At 46.7% G+C, this 1,547-nt stretch overlaps 1 protein-coding gene across 1 annotated transcript; it reads right to left on the bottom strand.

Annotated features, from left to right (window-relative positions):
* Positions 1-206: 206 nt before the first annotated feature.
* Positions 207-1,269, bottom strand: LOC134184868 (zinc finger MYM-type protein 1-like). The gene is made up of 2 exons (XM_062652668.1): positions 659-1,269; positions 207-573 (listed from the first exon to the last, which is right to left on the bottom strand). Exons 1-2 carry the CDS (start codon positions 1,267-1,269, stop codon positions 207-209), a joined length of 978 nt encoding a protein of 325 aa, XP_062508652.1.
* Positions 1,270-1,547: the final 278 nt, after the last annotated feature.

Raw genomic sequence — 1,547 nt, 5'->3', positions numbered from 1 at the left:
AAGATGTGATAAGTATTGATATATCGTCACAAATACAAGAACAAACTGATAGGAAGTAACGCTGGCCAGAATCTGCTGTGCTTCATTGCGGCCTGCATAGTCCCAGTCAGCATACGTAGCCCCATATTTCTCCAAGTGATAGCGGAAAGCTATCATCTCTAGAGCTTCAACCACAAATACGTACCCTTGTAGAAGTGCTGATAAGCCTAATGCCGCTCAGCCCATCGCGTCTTGCACAGATCGATCAGTGGTTTCCTCCTCTCTTCATTGACCACATCGTGGTTGATGATCATCTCTAGAACACCACTTCTCTTTGGACTATTGAGAAAGAAACGGCTGCGTCTTTTAACGCAATTGATCACATTACGTATTTCAGGAAGAGCACATGACTTGCTTATCACAAGGTTAAGACAGTGGCCACTGCAGTGTACGTAGATGGCTAAAGGAGCTTTATCTCTAATCCTGGCCTGGACACCCACCCGATCTGAAGACATTTTGCTTGCGCCGTCGTAGCCTTGACCACGCATAGTAGCAAGTGGTATGTTATTCTCTTCCAGAAAGCCAAGATACCATCTGCAATCCGCTCCCCAGCAATTCTGTCCAACTTCAAAACCTTAAAAACTCTTCTCTGACCTCTTTAGTACTTCTGTCAACAAACCTGGCGCAGATGGCAAGATGCTCAACGTTATGCGAAGTTACCTCGTCAGCAAGGATGGCGTAAAAGGGCGCAGCTGTCAAATCACCTATTATTCCCTGTAAGAGGATGTGGTTTCCCATGACTATAATCAGCTCATTTTGTGTTTGAGGAGAAAGATAAGTTGCACATCGCATTGCAGGAATTTCCAGGTACTTTCTTAACTCTTCATCGTGCACTGCCAAAAGCCTCAGCAAAGAAAGAGAATTACATGGATTTCCAGGGGATTCCACACTCTCTGCGTCTCCACGTAAAGCAATGCACTGTCTGGCGCAGTACAACACAGCAGAAGCAATGGACTTTAGGACAGCACGGTTGCGCGCGACATTGGCCGCCCTGCGGGTGTCCGACTGTGCAGTAATGGTAGTATCTGGATTCTCCAAGGTTCGCTTGAAGTTATCAGCTTGCTCAATGGCTTGATGATGGTATAAGCACTGCTCGTGCTCCTTTGCTTTTTCTCCTTTCTTGTTCCAATTACGAAATGGCTTGCATACACACTTCCCCTTGGACACTTTAGCAACGAAAATTCCACGAGCAATGCAAAAGACACCATTCACTTGCTCGCTGTAAACCATCCACGGGTGTTCTGATAGCCAAACAGGACGGAAAGCTTGGTTGCGGCCACCAATACATGTCGGAGGAAACACTTGTCAGTAGCTAGTACTTCTCCGCAGCACCCAAGGCCTGCATGGACTTGCAGAAATCGACAGGAGACTTGGCTTTGAAAAACAATTTGCCAATATCATCCACTAAATCATGATCAGAAGTATTAGCATGATGGCATTGCTGATTGCCGCCTCCGACGCCTGCACGCTGAGCCTCGTTGTCGTGAACTTCACAGCATGTGTTGCGC

This window comes from Corticium candelabrum, chromosome 1 (assembly GCF_963422355.1).
Source record: "Corticium candelabrum chromosome 1, ooCorCand1.1, whole genome shotgun sequence".
Lineage (NCBI taxonomy): Eukaryota > Metazoa > Porifera > Homoscleromorpha > Homosclerophorida > Plakinidae > Corticium > Corticium candelabrum.
Note: the sequence above shows the minus strand (reverse complement) of the source record. Positions and strands in the feature narration are given on the sequence as shown.